General features: G+C 42.9%; 1 protein-coding gene across 1 annotated transcript in view; it reads right to left on the minus strand.

The window, feature by feature from the left end:
• FRMPD2 (FERM and PDZ domain containing 2) overlaps positions 1 to 19105 on the minus strand; it is an 81908-nt gene that overhangs the window by 34583 nt on the left and 28220 nt on the right. Inside the window, 5 exon segments of the mRNA XM_027062508.2 lie at positions 1686 to 1789; positions 1792 to 1910; positions 7608 to 7755; positions 13260 to 13445; positions 18394 to 18546. Of these exon segments, the coding sequence (XP_026918309.2) occupies positions 1686 to 1789; positions 1792 to 1910; positions 7608 to 7755; positions 13260 to 13445; positions 18394 to 18546 (710 nt within the window).

Genomic DNA, 19105 nt, shown 5'->3' on the forward strand with positions numbered 1-19105 from the left:
AAGATGGAAATAGTAGCAGGGTTTGCTGAGGACTCTCACCCGGCTTTCTCTGGAGTAGGCTGGCTGCCATGGAGTGCTGTGAGGCCCTACTGTGCGAGCCCGTGGGCAGATCGCCGGAAGCCCCTTATCCTCGGGAAGGAACCTTTGCACTCAACACATTCTCGAGGTGGCCTTGAGTCAATCATAGCTTCTTCTGGCTTTTAAAATGTTGTAAAGCATTATTAATTTAAATGCCAGAGTAAAAACGGCCACAAATTCTTTGACACTCCTGCATCAAGAGGTGAAGTCTGTTTGTCCTACCCTTGAATCTGTGCTGACCTGTGACTGCTTTGACCAAAAGAGTATTTCAGAAGCAACACTGTGTCGGCTCCAGGCCCAGCCTTTAGGAAGACTGCCAGCCTCCCCTTGACCTGTTGGGAGTCCTGAGCCGCCATGGAAAAGCCTGGTTACCTGGCTGGAGGCACCGTGTGCAGGGGGGGGGGGGGGGGGCCTGAGACCAGATAGGGAGTGAGAGGTGCCCAACAGAGCTCACCTTCCCAGCCATCCCTACCAAAGGGCCACACGTGTAAGTGGAGTCATCTTGGAGCCTCCAGACCAGTCCTGCTGAGTACTGTCCTGCTGAGTGCTGTTGTTAAGTGACCCCAGCCAATACTACATGAAGCAGAAGAATCACCCAGCCGAAGCCTGCCTGAATTTCCATCCCAGAAAACTGGGAAACAGAATAACAAAATGGCTGATGTTTTAAGCCACTGTGCTTTAGAGGAGTCTGTTACGCAGCACTAGGTACACTAACAGTCGTGTTCCGTCATTGCTGATTTTGTTTGTGGTGCACGGTGATGCATATCTCCATCAACAGAATTTGGGGCGTGAATCTAAGAATTACATATATATGTATTTATATGGAAAATAATTATAGATAGATAGGTAGGTACATACATACATTGCAGTTCAGATGAATTATCCGTACCCTCTTGCTGAAGCAAATGTATAACTCATTCCAGAAAAACACCTCCTCCAGAAAACCTCCATTGGTCATGTGCTGCCTGTGAATCCAAGCTATTTATATAACTTGCCATGTAAGTGTAATCCAACTTCGAGGCTATTTCTACATTTACGGATCCATGTGTTATAATGTAAATTTGTGTTTAGAAGCTCATTATTTTCAGTTACAAATCAACTGACAAGCAATCCATCAGTAGAGAGACAGCGTAGTATAAAGGTTAGGAGTGTGGACGCCAGGGCCAGATGGGCTCAAAGCCCAAACTCTCCATTTTGTCCCCTGAACACCTAGAAGAACCACAGAAACCTCTTCGCAGGGTGGTGAGGGTAAAATCAGTTGATGTGTGCAAATGCTTAGAACAGTACTTGGCTCATGATAAGGCCAAACAGGCTAATGACAACTTGTTTATTTTGTCCTCTTCGATTTTGTATCATCACCTAGTTCTTACTCCACCAGAACAACATAGAGCAGCCCAGGGGGATGGTGTGTCCGCCCTGTGACATTAGCATAGACTTTGCCCAGAGCCCGCCTTCACGAAATCTCCATGGAACTGGCTGATAGTTGAGTGAGCATATACTCCCCTTAGATATCCGACATCTTTTAAGTAACTTCTACAGGTACAGAGTGCCCCGGAGGGCCAAGTACAAGGTGGCGTGGACTTAGAGAACGGATGTGTTAAACCCACCTGCCTCGGATCCCCCGTGCCGCAGTCTCCTTGCTGGTTTCCAAGGTGAAGTTATCCAGAGACAAGCGCCGCAGGCCCCCTGCCGTGGCTTCCGGCACCCGGGTGCGGGTGTGAACAGCGCGTTTTCCGAGTCCGACAGCCGCTGAATCCAAGTGAGAGGCTGAGACTGGACCAGGTGTGCAAGACTCGTATTGGCCATTTGCACACACTTATCATGGTCTGAAACTTGGGAGAAAAAGATAAACAACATAAACACACGCAAGCATGACCCTCGATGTATCACTCTCAGGGCAACAACACATCACAGACCCCGGTTTCTATTGTTGCTTTTCTTTCTCCACAATTTATCCTCAGGCTGACTCACGGGGTCCTTGCAGTTAGCCAAGCCTTCCTAATTAGCACTCACTAGTGAAAGCGACCTCGGAAACACAGCAAAGGTAAGAGGATTCTCTCCCTCTCCCTGCAGCTGACAAGCCCCCAGCCAAGAGTCTGATGGGTGTTAACACTCAGGGTGATGTCACAAATGTCAGCAGAGCCTTGTGTAACATCTGCTGTCGCATCCCCTCTGCTCAGTGCCTTTACAAAACTGTCCTCCCAAATGTAACAAGTGGGTCTTCAAATTACCTGGGCTCTAAAACCAGGCCCTGGCCCCTGGATTACAGTCTTTAATCTGTATGCAGTTTAGTTTCCCTGGTAATATTTAAGATCCAATATTCTTAAATATGAATACGTATCAGGTGTATTGAGCCTCCCAGCCTCAAACTTCCCTTTCTCCTTCATGTGGAAGGATGTAATAAATGGCTCTGATGAATCCCCTGACTCGAGACCATGCATGTAAGTGACTCTTACCACTTCACTATTCATGTCATTCATAAGAAATTGAGATTTGATTGATAGAGTTCTTAAATTAACTAGGCTTTATAAAGCCAAGTTTGTATTTTGAAAAAGGAAAATGATGACTATATTTGGGCCATCTGCTCCCTGCTAAAACGGGGAAGGAAAAAATGCTTGGGCACATGGCGCCTGTGTGGCTGCAGTTTTCTCTGTCTGCATATACGCGTATCTAAAGCACGGTGAAGTGCTTCCACTTTGAGGGTGTCCGTGAGCATCGATTTTTCTCAGGCAGAACCCCCTTTGCTACACCCGTGTCTGGTTCCTTGCCAGGGCTGTGCCCCCTGAACAAGGTAGCCTTTTACAAATATTTCTTGAGAACTTTCTGTGTCTGAGACATTTGGTACTATTACTCACCCACAGTGGGCAAGAAAGAACAAAGGACTATAGTCAAGTTAAATATGACCTGCAGCTTTTGCACAAGTCGTATAGTATCTTCCTCCAGAGGCTGGGCCCATTCAGACACGAGGCAACAACAACAGTAACATCAACACAACAACTCACGTATGCTGAATGCTTATTATGTGACAGGGACCGTGGTGAACATGTTCGCTATATGGCCTTATTTAAACTCCACAATAACCCTGTCGGGTAGATATTATTATACCCATTTTATAGAGGAGGAAATGGAGGCTAAGAGAGAGCTAATGATTTGCTCAAGGTCTCAGGGCTTGTAAGTGGTAGGGCAGGACCTACACTCAAGTCAGCTGACTCCACAGTCTGTACTAGAAATGGAGGTGCCCAGGACACAGAGACAAAGGCAGCAGCATGGGGATGTATCCGAGACATGCTCAGCCTTCTGATCACCAGGGCCCAAAGGGACAGTGATCTCAGGCTTAATTATGCACGTGAGATAACTTCATGTGTTCAGCAGGCTGCAAGACAACATGCAGTGTAGCCGGAGAGCAAAGAGAAGGACTCAGGGCAAGACATAAGTGAAGGTTCAGGCCAGGCTGGGAAGAGTCTGACATGCCATCCTAAGTCTGGGCTTTTCCCTGCAGACAGTAGAAAGCCCCTGCAAATTTTCAGCATGAAAGAACACAATCATATTGGTGCTTTTAAAAGGTCACTTTGAAGGCCAAGAGCAAGACAAATTAGACGGACATGACGGCCAGCAGTGAGCCCAGTTGAGAGCACTTGGGGACAGGTGGGATGTGATGAGAGGATGCGGGTTCAGACCCCCTCCCCCACCCAGTTTCTTGCAGAGTGAGTGGGTGGTCTCAATTGAACAAGACAAAGATCATGGTGGAGAGAGTTGTGTGGGAGGATGAGATCAATCATGGACACGCTGAGTTTGAAGGCCATATGGGGCCGTTAGATAGATGGACATGGCCGGTTCTTAGCTGGATGCAATCACTGAAAATAGTGTCTGCAGACAGAGTTTCTAACGTGAAGAAATATTTTTAAAGGCAAAGAAAAATTGTCTAATTTTTCCAAAGAAGACATACAAATGGCCAACAGGCAAATGAAAAGGTGTTCAACATCACTCATCAACAGAGAAATGCAAATCAAAACCACAATAAGATGTCACACCTGTCTGAATGGCTACTACCGAGAAGACAAGAGACAGCAAGTGTTGGTGAGGATGTGGAACAAAGGGAACCCTGGTGCCCTGTCGGTGGGAATGTAAACTGGTGCGACCACTATGGAAAACAGTGTGGAGGCTTCTCAAAAAATTAAAAATAGAGCTACCGTATGATCCAGCAATCCCCACTTCTGGGCATGCACCTGAAGGAAATCAAAACACTACATTGAAGAGATACGTGTACCCCGTGTGCACTGAAGCGTTATATACAATAGCCAAGACATGGACACAACCCAAGTGTCCATCAACAAAAGAACAGAAGAAGCAATGTGTGTATATGTATTTTTATATATGATATATTTTATATATGATATATTTTACATAATGTGTGTATATATACCTCATATATGATATTTATACATCATATATATGATATTTTTTAGCCATCAAAAAGAAGGAAATCCTGCCATTTGAGACAAGATGGATGGACTCTAAGGGTATTATTCTAAGTGAAATAAGTCAGAGAAAAACACATATTGTATACTGTCATTTATATGCAGAATCTAAAAAGCTGAACCAATAGAAGCAGAGAGGGGAATGGTAGTTGCCAGGACCTGGGGGCGGGGGTTGGTAAGGGAGGTTAAGGGAGATGGAGAAATGTTGGACAGAGAGTACACACTCCCAGCTATAAGATGAATAAGTTCTGGGGATCTAATACATAGCATGGTGATTATAGTTAACAATACTCTATTATATCTTTGCAAGTTGTTAAGACAGGAGCTCTTTTTTTTTATTTTTTTTTAATGTTTATTTATTTTTGAGACAGAGAGAGACAGAGCATGAATGGGGGAGGGTCAGAGAGAGAGGGAGACACAGAATCGGAAGCAGGCTCCAGGCTCCAGGCTCCGAGCTGTCAGCACAGAGCCCGACGCGGGGCTCGAACCCACGGGCTGTGAGATCATGACCTGAGCCGAAGTCGGACGCTTAACCAATTGAGCCATCCAGGCGCCCCAAGACAGGAGCTCTTAAACGTTATCACCACACATACACAAAATGTAATTAGGGGAAGGGATGGAGGTTTTAAGTACGTTATTGTGGCAATCATTTTGCAATATACAGGTGTTCAAACAATCATATTTTACACTTTAAACTTACATATTTATGTCAATAATAATGCAGTAAAAGAAAAAATACAAGAGAATAGCATCACCTCAACCCAGCCCAACAAAGAAAAATTGCCTGAAATAATCCTTTTAATGCAAATGTTAGATTCCTGAAAACTCTTAGGATGGTAGTATTTGCAGTTTGAGAGAATAATATATTATGAGCAAAATAAGCCTACAAGGTCTAGTTTCGCAAGGGAGCCTGTGGATCTGTATAAATATTTTACATTCAGTGGTATTAGGCAGTAAAAGCAATATTGATGATGTTTCACGCTGTATCTCAGCAATAGCAGGTAAAATATAATTAATTTACATTCATTATCTCCAGCTCCCTGCAAACATCCTAAAACTGCCACTCTGTGATCTCAGTGAAATAGTTATAGCTTATTTTGGTTTGCTGCTAATATACCCCCTTTGTTTTCTATGTTTCGTTCTGCATCAAAACACTCAGTGATTTCGTTTCCTGGTTGATGCCGTGTCCCAGGACCACAGAACCCAGCGTTCACAGTCTCCACATGAACTGGCTAGCACTGAACAAAATCCCCACAAGCAGAAGCTGCTATTACTTCCCACACGGAGCCATGAACATGAGACATGGACCTAGAAACACCATACATACTAGCCCAAGAGATGCCGGTGTGCTCACCTGAGGACACCAAGGCTCAGAGAAGGCAAGTGAGCTGCCCAAAGTCACACAGCTAGTAAATGTCACTGCCCTGAGTCTACTGGGCTGCAGGGGCCACATTCCCAGCCATGGATTCTCAACCTTTATGTGTATCCAAATCACCTGGGTTCTTTGTCAAGTGCAGACTTATTCAGTAGATCCATATGGTGCCTGAGATTCTGGATCCCTAGCAAGCTCCCTGATGATGTGCATGAAGAGACCACTGGATGAATATGAAGGCTGAAACGACTATATTATATTGTTCCCTTTCCTAAGTAAAGAATAAATAATGCTTAGAGATCAATAGCAAATGTGATAAATCCAACACGCGAAGCCAAACTTCTCTAGTCCGAAAGTCCCTGTTCTGGCAGGTTATGAAAGGCTGTACTGCAGAGTGAAATGCACAAGCACTAGGCTAGGGGAGCCACAGGTTCAAACCTCAGCCCTGGCACCCAGCTGGCACGTCACTTAACTTCTCCATGCTTCAATTTGCTTCCCCCAGTAATGCTGGTCCCTGCCTCATTCAGCTGCCAGACAATTGGGGTTTAAGGAAACAGTGTATTACGAGCATAAATGAGATAATTCATGGAAGGGCTTAGCATACTGCCTGGGAAAGTACTAATAACAGTAACAAATGGTTCCCTAGCACTTCCTAAATATTCAGTAAATATGAACTAGTCTTTTGTGATGTGTGGCCTCATTTTCACTAATAGTCTCTTTCCTAATTAAAGCAATAATACATGTGCATTGTTAAAGTTTGGTGACTATTGAAAAACACACAAAAGGGGAAATAATCATGCCTGTGTGCCTGACTCACAAAGCGAATAACAAGCCCACAAAGGTACTTTGGTGCAGTTCATTTCCATATTCTTCCTTTCTCATTTTATAACACATTAACACCAACCAAATTACTATCCTGATGTCTACGCCCGTGCTATCCAATACAGTAGGCACATGTGGCCATTTAGGTTTAAATGTAAGTTAGTCAAAATTACATAAAATAGAAAATTTAGTTCCTCAGTTCTATTTGCTACCGTTCAAGTGCTCAGGAGGTACAAATTGGTAGTGCCCCCCATAAAGAATGGTGTAGATAGCCCATCATTGCAGAGAGCTCTATCCACGCCAAGATACGGCTTCGTGTTTTGCTCTCCCTCATTGAGCACCATATTATGTACATTTTCACGTGTCATCAGTCTCCAAAACTGACTCTAATGTCTAACTTATAGACATGTGTTGTGATTTATTTCGCTAGTCGTCCGTGTTTGGGGACTTAGCTTGCTTCCAAATGGTCACTATCACAAATAACGTTCTGGTGAACACCCATGAGCCCATAAACAACTGTGTGTTTCCATATTTATCACCTTTGGATAAATATTTGTCAACAAGCAAAATTGTAGGGCTAGTAGACATGCACTTTTTTTTAAAGGCTTTTGATATATGTTCCCAATTGCACTTCAGAAAGATGGTATCCATTTACCCCACCCACCACCATGTTACTTATTTCAGCATTTACCAAAGAAAAACAAAACATATTTCATTTTAAGATGGTATTTCTTGAGTTGTTAGAGACATCTAAAACTTTGTGGAGGTTTCTGGGCCAACTGTATACATTTACACAAATTATTTTATGAAACAACAAACTTTCTGACCTGGAGGTTGAGAATATAGTGTCTACTCACCAGCTGCAACTGGCAGGAAGCTCATCTGGGCATTAAATCCATGCTGAGCAGAGCAGAGTCCCAGTAAATATTTACAGGTCTTGGCTGAATCAGTGACAAACGTGTGCTTTTTCCCAGTGATGCCACTTGTGATGGTGAACTTCTTTCGCTGAAGGAAGCAAACACGGACATGAATGTATTGGTCATTTTGACCATCCTTGAAGCACAAGTGTCCAGAGAGTTATCAAATGCTGGAGCCCTCCATTCAATATCAACGTACTAGGCATCCAGAAGTGTGTGACAGGTACTGTCTGTCTGACCATGGCCCAATATGTTTTCTTTGATTAAAGAAAATCCCTTTTTTTTTCTTCATTCACAAAGCAAATGTTTGTTTATCGGGTCATGGCTATCCGCCAGGAAGTACGCTAAAATAAAATACGAAATGAGCCAGGCACACACGTGGCCCTCGGCAAGGAGTGAACATAATCCCCCGTGTGCATTTTGAAAGGCCATTAAGTTACCTACAGTTTTCATTGCACAAACTCCCAGAAGGTGCAGACAAAATTTCAGCTGGTAGGGTTAGAGAAAAGATAAGATCGCTGTATGTATCCTCGTATTACTTACTGTATGGACAAGGCTCTGTTCTAAGTGCTTTCTGGGTATTGATTCACTTCATCCTCAAGGCTACAGAATGAGGGAGGTCATACCATTATCCTCATTCTACAGATGAGGAAACACACCAAGAGTCCTCAGAATGCAGCAGGAATTGAAGCCACATCACCAAGCAATCCTTCTCCTCATTTATACCTTCAGGGCCCATATACAAGGTGATAATATTGTTCAGTTCAGTGGGAGAAACTGGAGAGGATTATCTACATGGGATTATCTATATGGAGCTTTGTGGAAAAGATCCATAACTATTTTCAATGCACGATGTTAATAAAAACAATAGAATACAAAGTAAATAGAGATGATATTAAGTATGGATTTAAATATAACTTCTAAATAAAATCTCTAGTCTATGGGGCACCTGGGTGGCTCAGTCAGTTAAGCGTCTGACTGAGGTTTCAGCTCAGGTCACAATCTCATGGTTTGTGGGTTCGAGCCCCACATCAGGCTCTGCACTGACAGTCCACATCAGGCTCTGCACTGACAGTGCAGAGCCTGCTTGGGATTCTCTCTCTCCCTCTCTTTCTCTGCTGCCCCCCCCACTCTATCTCAAAAATAAATAAGTAAACTTTAAAAAATTTAATAAAATCTCTAGATATTCTAGGTATTTCAGTAAGAACTTTGAGCTTGCTCTTAGAAAGATAACTTTATAAATACAGGGCTTATGCTTGAAAGGGTTCCCTGAAACTCCTGATCCTGGTTAATGCTAATCCCTTTTAATTCATAGTAGTTAGCATTTCCAAGAAGCTCCATCCACACTGTCAAGTATTAACAAAAGGCAGATAATTATTCATTACTTTTCCTCTGAGAAACTTTTTTGCCCATAACCTAATTTTAAAAATCTGAGCATTTTCTGAATATTCTTTCACTGTATTGACACATGTAATGTTGAACCTCCTTATACTAATATGAGTGGACTTGGAATCCAATTGAACTATACCATATCTAGCATTTTTTTAATACTGTATTTTCTCAAACACTCAGACGCTTCCCTAACATCCTTGATAATTTTTTCTTAATATTCCAATTATAATGATGCCTGAACTCCAGCAGTAGAATATTTGCTTTTCCAAACTTGAATATTTGCTTGGAATCCATCCCTTTGGTCAGTACATGTTGATATGCTCTCATATAGTCTTGACAATGTTACATTAAGTGCACCCAAGTATTAAAAAAAATTTAGGTAAGTATTGTCATTTTGTAAAAATCTAATACCTACTCCTTGACAAATCTGAAAAGAGAGAATCATCCACATCCACACACACGTTTCTTTCAACTCATAAACTCTTGGCAAAACTCTCCTTTTAGACACTAATGCTTTAAGGTATTACACACCACAAAGAGTGGAATTTCCTGTCAGAAAGCTGCAAACAATCTTGACTTTAGTAGTCTGGATTTTTTTTTTCCATGTTGATAACGTCATTTAATGAGACACACACATCCGCGAGCAAACTTTCACACAGGCGAGCTGCTCTGTGAACAAGGTGATGTAAAACTTGAATCTCAGAGTTTTCCGTACAAACAAGAAAAACGTATTTACACCCCTGTCGTTGCGCCACAAACACACTCGGTGCTTCCATAACATCACGTTCACTTCAAAGCATTGTTTTACCATTTTGCCATTGGAGCTAATGAAGTTGAGAGTCCTGGAGGGGCTCTGGCCAAGTCTTCACGTGTTCTTGCAAAGCGTGGAAAGAGAGCTTTAAAATGTTAAGAGCCAGAGGCCAGTCTGACAGATATCTTCAGTTGTAAGAAATGAAAAACTGTAGTTTAATTCTTAAAAACACCCCTATCAACTGGCATTTCCATCCAATCAGGGATATGCTTTATAACTGTATATACTGCACTCTCAATACATCACACGATATTTTTCCTTTATGGATAGGAATCACATGAAATAGAATTTACTAGATTCCCTTCACTTGTTGCACAGAAGCCCACAGCGGCACTGCAAAGAGCAAGTGCATCTCTGTGCAAAGCTGCATGTTTTATGCATCTTACCAATAATAAAAATAACTTTTAGCCAGCCATGCTAGAAGAAAGTCTGAATTATATTTCTATTGCCTCTAGAGAAAATACTACAGAAGTGCCATGACATGGAAACATAATCAGAGCACATGCCACCAACATTTGAAAGAAGAAAGAAATTATAGCTCATCAGGGAGTTCATTAATAAAAGTAGCACTTTTTGTCTTCATAGTTTTGCAGTATTTGTTCACTTTTTTAAATTCACAAGCTTTGGTGATTTCTTTTCTCACTCTAAATGACTATTCACTTTCATTTCATAGTTTGTACCCAGAACTTTGTTTTCTTTTTTCTTTTTTTTTAATGTTTATTTTCCTTTTTTGAGAGAGAGAGAGAGAGAGAGCATAAGCATGAGTGGGGGAGGGTCAGAGAGCAAGAGGGAGAGAGAGAATCCCAAGTCCCCAACACGGGGCTCAAACCCACAAACTGTGAGAGATGACCTGAGCTGAAACCAAGAATCAGACTCTTAACCAACTGAGTCACCTAGGAGCCCAAAAAGGACACACTACATACAGAGAACAACATTTTCTTTTTTAAGGAGAGAGAGAGAGAGAGAGAGAGAGAGAGAGAGAGAGAGAGACTCCCAAGTAGGCTCCACCCTCGGCACGGAGTCAACTCAGGTTCCATCTCACAACCTGAGACCATGACCTGAGCCAAAATCAAGAGTTGGAGGCTCAACTGACTGAGCCACTGTATTCTTTTTCTTAAAGAGAGCTCTACAAAGCCTGTATCCTCTCCTGCCCTCGTGCATTTCTCTTCAAGCATTTTAACTACTGCTAATCACCGAGAACAGTTGCTAACTCGGGGAGGTTCATCATTCTACAACCAACACTTTCTCAACTGAATAATCTGAATTGATGTTGTCTCTGTCACAGACAGGCTGCCAACACACCTGTAAATCACAGTCTTCGAAAATGACATCTTTTTCTATCTCGATTGCTACTTCCCTGCAGGCTGGAAAGATGAATGGTCTGCAATTATTTGAAGTATCTTGGCTTCTGCTTTTAGGCAAATTTCAGACCAGCTGCTGGAGCTCACTCCTGTATTGTTCATAGAGTTCCCCGTTTTCTGTGCAAGATGCCTAATTTGTGGCAAGCAATTGGTGACATTATTTCATGGGATGACTTTGCCACAAAAAAGACATTCATGCTGAGGAAGAGGATGATCATCAGGGCATGGAAATCCTAATTAGTGGCAAGGTTGTTTTGTTTTGTTTTGTTTTGCTTTGCTTTGCTTTGCTTTGTTTTATTATTTTAAGCTACTAAGTTTGTCTTGTGAACCTGATGATTTTCCAGCTTTAATCAAGAAATTGTCCCTGGCCATGGGAAAATGAGTATCTATAAACATTAAAACAACTTAAATATAAAGCATTTACTTAAAGGGATTGTTCAACTTTATAATGTCAAATTTCTACTTTTCAAAATTATATTTTAGGTTATCTGCCTTTTTACAGATGTCTTAAAACAAATTTCTTTGAAAATTTTGAATTAACCATGACCTAAAGAAAATAAGAAGCAATGCAATAGTATAGAATTAATTTAATCATTAAAATTCCTCAAATAATCTTTCAATTGAATTAAAGTAAGTCAAGTCATTAAAATTATTTTAGAAATTACAAATATAAATGTTGTTTACTTTTAGATATGGTCAAAAATATTTGGGAAAAAGTCAATTTCCTGATAGTGTATTATAAGCCACTTTAATGAACTCAATTAAATTTTGTTCAGGTATTACTTTTAGATATAAGCTTTTTTTCTAAAGACAAACAATTATTTTTCAGACAGAGAAAGAGCGCATGCACACGCATGCACATGCAAGTGGGGCAGGGCAGAGGGGGAGAGGGAGAGAGAGAGGGGATCTTAAGCAGGATCCACACTCAGCACAGAGTCCTATGTGGGGCTCCATCCCACGACCCTGGGATCACAACCTGAGCTGAAATCAAGAGTCATATAGATGCTCAACCAACAGAGCCACCCAGGTGTCCCAAGACAAACAATAATTTATCATTAAATACTATCAAGAGTGGTATTTGAACAATATGTTATCTTCAATGGCCAAGATGGAAGAAACAATTAGGTTCCACTTAGGAAAAGCTAACATCAGATTGCTGATTATTAAAACAGCAATCTAATCAGTAGGAAAATTCTTAAAACCCTAAAAGAAAATTAAATGGAAAGAAAAAGCTAATTTTTTGCATGAGCCAAAAGACAAAGAACTTCACATTTGATAACGAAATCATCGCTAAAGTAATGGCATACTGTCTTCAGTGACCCACAGGACAGGCAGGTAGATTAGGGACCAGAACACTCTCATGTGGGGACACACATAATGCTTTGGGTGGCAGATTTATTGTAACTAAATTCAGGAAGTATATAAATACTCATGCAAATGGCGTTGAAATACAGTTTCAAACATTATACATTTAACAGGGATTTTTTGTTTCTAAAAAAAGGCTCTTCAATTTTCAGTGGGTATCAAAGTTTGCAGTCCCCAGTGTCCTGTAGCACACCTGTAGTTCACAGGAGACAGGCCAGATGCCTCAGCATGCTGCGTGCACAGGGAAAATTTGAAACACAAGGGAAATGTTTCAAAACCTTGCAGATTTCACCCTGCCTACAGCAGACTCTCCCCTCCCATCTCCCACCACCAACCTTGCTTTCAACATCAGTGGATTCCCCAAACTAAGAGATCTCTACACAGAGGAAAGGCGTAGTAGCTCTTTTGGCTGATGGCTGATGGCTGATGGGGGTATAGAGGGACTGGGCAAGACATGGTGGGGAGAAATAGCACCCTGAGAACTCTCCAGGCCCCCGGTAGGCTTCTTCCAAACATGCCACAGTACCTCAGAGTACTGGTTAGTACTGGTTAGACAGGCTGTGACCTTATCTGGTCAGAAGATGATCACAGCACCCCACTGCTCCTTTAAAGGGGCAACAGATCAAAGGAAATTGAAACCTTTATCAACTGAGTGATACTCACACAAGTAGAAATCTTTCCAATTTCTCTCCACTGAAAGCGTAAAGTTGCAATTCTGCTGTTGTTTTTCACTTCATACACTATGATGCCCTTGGCACAGATCCCCAAGGCCATCTCCCTTTCTCGTGTCATCTTCTCTGGGAGGACTCGGTGAACCAGCACACCATATTCTGGGAGTTTCTGAGTGACCTACAGCAAGAAAAAGGCCAGTTAAGAAGAGACAAGTCACACTAATCCAAAATAACGGGCTCCAAACCATTTTAAGAGATGCCTTGAAAAAATTTTAAAAAGAGTAGAATTGCAAACTGACTTTAGGAAACACTGAGTCAAACAGATCTCCTTACTACAAAATTTCTCACCTCTAATATGATAGCATTTCCTATCTTATTAACCCTAGGAGTCCTTTTTTCATGGAGTACCTAAAACAAAACACTTGGAACACGTTATTATGAAAATGATACAACAGAGTAATAATATTCTGAGCAAGTTTTTAGAATGCAGACTCTTCTAGGTCACCTCAAGGTAAAGGATTTCTTTTCATAATTGTGTCCACCAAGGCCTATTGCAATATTATCTCGTACAAACCCTTCATTTTATAGATTTTTACAGAAAAACTGAGTCCCGGGCACAGAAAGCAACCTTCCAGGTGGCTAGCATCACTGTTAAAGCAAGATAAGCCATGAACATCCTGCAGAAAAAAAATGAACAATCACTGGCATTTCTCACCATGTGGCAGTGCCTTGGCCAGGTCCCCATAGCCCAAGGTCTGTCCTCAGTTTACCAGGTCAGGAGACTGAATTTTGTCAGAGCCCTGAGGGTCAATCAGAGATGGGGACTGCATCAGGCCCACCAAACTCTTAAGAGATCGGGGTACAAATTTGACGCAAATGTTTTTATGTCTGATTGGTAATCACATCTCTATCCTGGGGTCTACCACCTTCGTCTTCACCTGAAAGATTCCAGTCCTCATCAGAAGGCTGATGCACCGGGACTCACAGCAGGGACTTCTTGCTCCGGGGATTGGAAACCCTCTCAGAAGGGTTTCATTGGTGGGATCTGGTATCCCATCTCTACCCTGCAAAAGAGAGCAGTCTGCCCTGGCCAATTTCTCCCACTGCCACACGGGGTAACAAAAATAGAGAGAAATTACGACTTCTGAGGGCTCCTTTCTCAGGATCCTTGCTGTATTTTTTATTTCTGTTAATAATCTCTGCAGATAGGGACACGTGGGTGGCTCAGTTGGTTGAGCTCCTGACTCTCGATTTGGGCTCAGGTCATGATCCCAGGGTTGTGGGATCGAGCCCTGTGTCAGGCTCCACACTAAGTGTGCAGCCTGCTTAAGATTCCCTCTCTCTTGCTCTCTCTCTCTCTGCCTCCCCTGCTCACATGCACTATCTTTCTTATAAATAATAAAATAAAATAATAAAAAAATAAATAATCTCTTCAGACAGGTTCTGCTGCCTGCAGAGCCTACAGCTCTTCACATGACCTTGATTAAGTTTCTGGGCCCTGAGCCTCCTTGTTTTAACTTTGGAGACACTGTTCATCACCATCATGGTCATCAGCAGTAGCATCCAAAACACTGTTTATTGAGCATTGGGGCTGAAATATCCAATGGCCAGGCTAGGCATGTGCTTAAGATACTAGAGTCATCTCAAACCAATACGATAAAATTCTTTTAAATAATTTGATGTGATATTTCTAAAAAAGTGTAAAGCCTTAAAATGGTCTTCACTAGAATAAAGAGGCCTTTGCTAGACTTGCTTACATTTTGAAATTGTTTAGTATTTAATTGTATTTTTTAATTATATAGAGAAGGACGTGATCCTCAAGTACTTAGAGGGACAAAATTTTTAAGTGGTGAAGCGCCATCCTAAACGTTTCCCCTGGATGACGTCACTTAATCTTCACGTTAACCTTCACAACGATCACAACAGACAGGTGTAGCTATCTCTTTTCAAATCAAAAACCAGAGATACACTTCGGAGTCACAAATGGAAGTACGAGTCTGATTCCTTCCGCAACTCCACTCTTCACAACTAAAATTCAGAGTTTCTGTAAAGTTTGGAAACATGGGTGCATATGCGTAAGATCCTCGGGGGCATTTTCAATCTGTAAAAAATAAATAATGTTCTCTATGTTTCCATGCTCTACTAGGGAATTTTCTGTAGTGCCTCTCCTGGTCATTCCATGTTGCAGTTGCCGATTGCCCTCAGAGGGTCACTGTATTTCCAGGTGCCTAAAGGCATCTCACTATTTTCTCCTGCCCCCTATAACAGCAGCCAGGTTTAGACCGGACCCAGGCTCTCCTGGCTCCCAGCCTATGAAGTACCCTTGCTGTACTGAAAACTGTTGAAACAAACAGGCTGGTCCGTCAAGAAATTCATAACAACTCATGATCCTTTGACCCTGTAATTCCATTCCTAGGGATCTGTCCTAAGAAAATATAGTGCGTAATTAAGACAAACCCTTCTCATGGTTGGTGTCGACTAGCGAGGTTGGGTTGGGGGACCAGCTGCCAGAGATAAATATTTCCTAAAGGCAATACTGCTTTAAAAGGGATCATTAGGCAGCCTTTAGAAAGGAGATTTACAAAGCATTTGTCATTATCTGGGGAATGCACATGTTACAATGCTAAGTGGGGTAAAACACAGGATACAGCCAGTATGATTTCAACTGCTAAAAAAAAAAGAAAGAAAAGAAACAAAATGTCTTAATAGAATATGAAACCCCTAGTTAGGTGGGAAAAAATGGTTCCATGGCTGAAGAAGTTTGGAAAACATTGAGTAAACCTTGAACAGGTTGTTCTGGGATTAATATGCTAATGTAGTTGTGAATCTTCCAGAGTATGCTATTCAGCGTTACCCAAACTGGATTTCCGCCAAGTCTTCTAGTGTGAGATGATGAACTAGCAGAATTAGTCATCGGTGAACTGGAGGCCAAGAGGCGCCATCTGATAATGGAAAAGAGGAGCCACGAGGAACTGTAATTAAATAATCCAGTGACTGTTCGTGAAGTAACTGGGCTCTGTGATGGGCTCTGAGAATTCAGGGCCCTGACATTTACAGCCTAGTAGAGAGGACAAGAAAAGTATAGAAAGGACTAAAACGTAGAGTGTCTTACCAATATTTGTCAACAACATTTACAACGTTCATAACCTGAGACCCGGTAACTCCACTCATGAGATTCTATCCCTAAGAAATTAAGCACCAATGCAGCTAAAGACTTATGTAGAAAAAGTGCTAATCTCAGTATTGTTTAAGATAGTCCCCTATTAAAAACAATTTATGTGCCAAACAACAGAGTATTGAGAAAAAATTTAGGGTACACCGTGTGCTGATTTAAAATAAAGTTTCAAAATGTTGGTGAGAGGCGATTATAAAAATACACAAAACTGCACCTATAATATAAACCCAATTTTAAATGTGTATGTGTATACACAGTGTGAACGCACAGAACAAAGAATTAATGCAACAAAATATAACTGTGCTGTCTCCACAGAATTCCGAGCAAATTGTTACTTTTATCATTATGGGGGTGGGGGAGATTTTGCTTAACACACACTCACCCAAAAGAGAAGGGTCGCAATGTGCTCTGGGGGTCACAAGGCCCTCTCGTGTGGGTGTCTCACGCCCCAGGGCTGGCACACAGCCTTAGCAAGCCCAACTAGCCACCACGGGGAACTAAAAGCCAGTATTCCTCAACACTGATAAGATGGCATGCGAATGAAGCCAAATCTATTCGATGTTTTCCAGCAATGACTGAGGCAAAGTCTTCCTGTATTTCTGCTTATGAGATGGTGGCTTCCTTCACAATCAATTTCCATCAATCAACCAGGAGAGGGAGGGACACAGAGCCAGGCAAACAAAGCTGGAGCCTCGGGAGGGGGGATCAGGTGGGCATTCTCGGTCCTACAGGGGCCCCCGCAGGCCCTAGCCCTTGGCTTCCCCGCCTGGTTCTGTGGTTCTGTGGCCACCCTCCATCAGATGTGCGCTGATGGCTTTGAGGTGCGCACTTGTCCCTCATCAAAGGAAGGCCGCATCCTCTTACAAGCAGCATGCACGAATGCTGGGTTATAGGAAGCAGTGAGTGCCTTGCCATCAGGGCGTTTCAGATGAAGTGTTTGTGGACTCACATGTGCGAAGTGTTGCAGACAGTCTATTAAATGACACACCAAAAAAGAAAAGGCCAGATCTCCCCTGGGCAGGTCTGCTTTCCAATGCCCATCTCTATTAAAGGCAAAAAATAAGATAAAAATAAACCACGGACATGTTTCTATCCATCTTGAGAGACTTTCGCACAGGGAAATGTATAAATTCGGAGCTTCTTTTGAAACAGCTCCTCAGCTGTAAAGGCCAGCCAAGCGTCCTGCCCTGGGGAAGCCAGGGGGTGGGGGCTCCCATGTGCCCCCCTCCCAGCTCCATCTGCCCCGGGCAAAGCGCCCCTCCCTCCTATCCTGACACATTATTATTGTTTTCATCAGATAGCACACTAGGCAAGTCTCTGGGTCCCTGTCTTTCCTCCCCAGGAGATGCAGAACTCCCTGGCGGGCAGGGAGCAGGTTCTCTCTGTCTCCATTCCACGCAGCCCTCGGCCCAGAGCTGGTATGTTATGGAGTGTACAAAGGCTATCCATCCTAGGCTCTGTGTGTACCACAGATATCAGGGACCGGAATGCCACTGCTTTTGCTTCAGGGTTGAAGAGAGTGTGGACCAGAGCCATACCCATACGCACAAACCACACCATCTGTGCTGTGCGGAGGACAGTTGCCTGGAAGGCCGGAAACGAGAGGTCTTCCCATGGCTTTGCTTTTGGCTCATACCCCAGTTTTGTACTTGAGTGTTCTCCCGTCTGTCTCTGTGAAAAAAGTGACTGTGAACTCTGTGATTAAAGAAGGGCCCTACCATCCCCACCCCAGCCCACTAAATTTGGGGGGATCATTTCCAATATGCCACCTGCTCCCAGAACAGTCTCCTTGCCCTGCAGGATGTTAGAGCTTCCTTCCTCCCAGTCTCAAGTCCCTCACTCATACCTCCTTGTGGGTCTAAGCACATCCAATCCCCCAGAGAAAGCTCCAGAGGGCTGGCTGCATTCCCTTAAACACCAACACCCCCTCTCAAGAGTACAGAGGTCTTACCCTCAAGAACTCCAGCTCGGCATCCTCTCCCCAGAGCACAGGACTGAGACGGTGCATCTCCGAGACTTCAACTTGCAACCGGAAAGCAGTCATCCTCTCAATTAGACTCGCTGGGATGTAATCTTCAACTCGAAAATAAGCTTTACTCTCTATCTGCTGGAAAGATGCAGGAAAAAAAAGGGGGGGGGGCATAGTCAAGGTGCCTTTTATGGAACTCTGAGCACAGCAGAAGCCTCTGCAACCCAAACTCCAGTTAGGGCGCCAGGGCAAGGATGCTCCCTTGAAGTGCCCACCAAGGGTAACATTTTACACTGTATTAGAAGTTGGCCCAAACCATATGACATGAATAGAAGGGAGAGAAGAAAGGAGCCACCTGTTTTTGAGACCTTCTGTATGCCAGGTGGTCCTCAGAACACATTAGCTCTTTCCATCCCACAGCAATCCTACGAGGATATTTCTATTGCCACTGACAGGATGAACAAAATGAACAAGGAAGGAAGTCATTCAACAGGGCCGAGATCCCACCACTTAGTGACAGAAACATGATTCGGTCATCCAAAGCTCTCACACCCTCCCCGATGCCACACCGCTTCCCAAAAGCCACAGCAAAACCCTAGCCCCAAAACTTTGTTCCTTTTTATGCATTTAGCATTTCCGGTCTGCATATGCTCTTAGTACACTGTCACATTCTCACAAAGGAGGTCTTGCCTAT

Source organism: Acinonyx jubatus, chromosome D2 (genome assembly GCF_027475565.1).
Source record: "Acinonyx jubatus isolate Ajub_Pintada_27869175 chromosome D2, VMU_Ajub_asm_v1.0, whole genome shotgun sequence".
In the NCBI taxonomy this organism is placed as follows: domain Eukaryota; kingdom Metazoa; phylum Chordata; class Mammalia; order Carnivora; family Felidae; genus Acinonyx; species Acinonyx jubatus.